Source organism: Charadrius vociferus, unplaced genomic scaffold (genome assembly GCF_000708025.1).
Source record: "Charadrius vociferus isolate BGI_N301 unplaced genomic scaffold, ASM70802v2 C15313308, whole genome shotgun sequence".
Taxonomy (NCBI): domain Eukaryota; kingdom Metazoa; phylum Chordata; class Aves; order Charadriiformes; family Charadriidae; genus Charadrius; species Charadrius vociferus.
Genome location: NW_009656868.1, coordinates 1 through 569, shown reverse-complemented (window position 1 = coordinate 569; position 569 = coordinate 1). Strand labels below are relative to the sequence as shown.

General features: G+C 54.0%; 1 protein-coding gene across 1 annotated transcript; it reads right to left on the bottom strand.

Moving 5' to 3' along the window:
* Positions 1 to 6: 6 nt before the first annotated feature.
* LOC104293669 (toll-like receptor 1) lies at positions 7 to 564 on the bottom strand (the record flags this gene model as incomplete). The annotated part of the gene is made up of 1 exon (XM_009893186.1): positions 7 to 564. A coding segment is annotated over one exon (558 nt), but the record flags the coding sequence as incomplete, so codon positions are not given.
* Between the last annotated feature and the right edge of the window lie 5 nt (positions 565 to 569).

Sequence of the window (569 nt, the reverse complement as noted above, 5' to 3'; positions counted from 1 at the left end):
CGCCCTCAGGTTAGCCCAGAAAAGGGCACGCTTGCTCCGCTCCTTTGGCCACTCCAGGTAGGTTCGCTTGGCCATGAGAGCCTTCAGCTTGTGATACCTCGCAGGGATAATGTACGGAGGGATCGGCTCCAGTAAAATGAGGATTAAGCTGTTGGAGTTCTCACTGAATAATTTGTGATGGGCAAAGTACAGCTCATAGTGACACCACTCGCTCTGCACAAAGTTGGGAGACAACACAAAGATCGACTTGTAGCTCTTCTCGATGCAGTTAATGATGTTCTCCACAATGCTCTTCCCGGGGATAAAGTTCCTCTCGTGCTGGCACAGCTGCACGCAGCCCTCCCCCTTCTCCAGGTTTGGGATCAGCTCGTTCTTCACCCACAACGAATCACGCTCGCTGTAGGAAATGAACGCGTGAAACTGCAGACCCGTCTCCTGCTCTTCAGGGTGGTTGTGCCAAGCTCTCCGCTTCGTCTGTGTCCACTGCCACGTCATACGCATGTACCACAGCACGTCCAGGTAGATGCACAGAAAGGCCACGACAGCCACCAGCACCAGCGTCAGCAGCA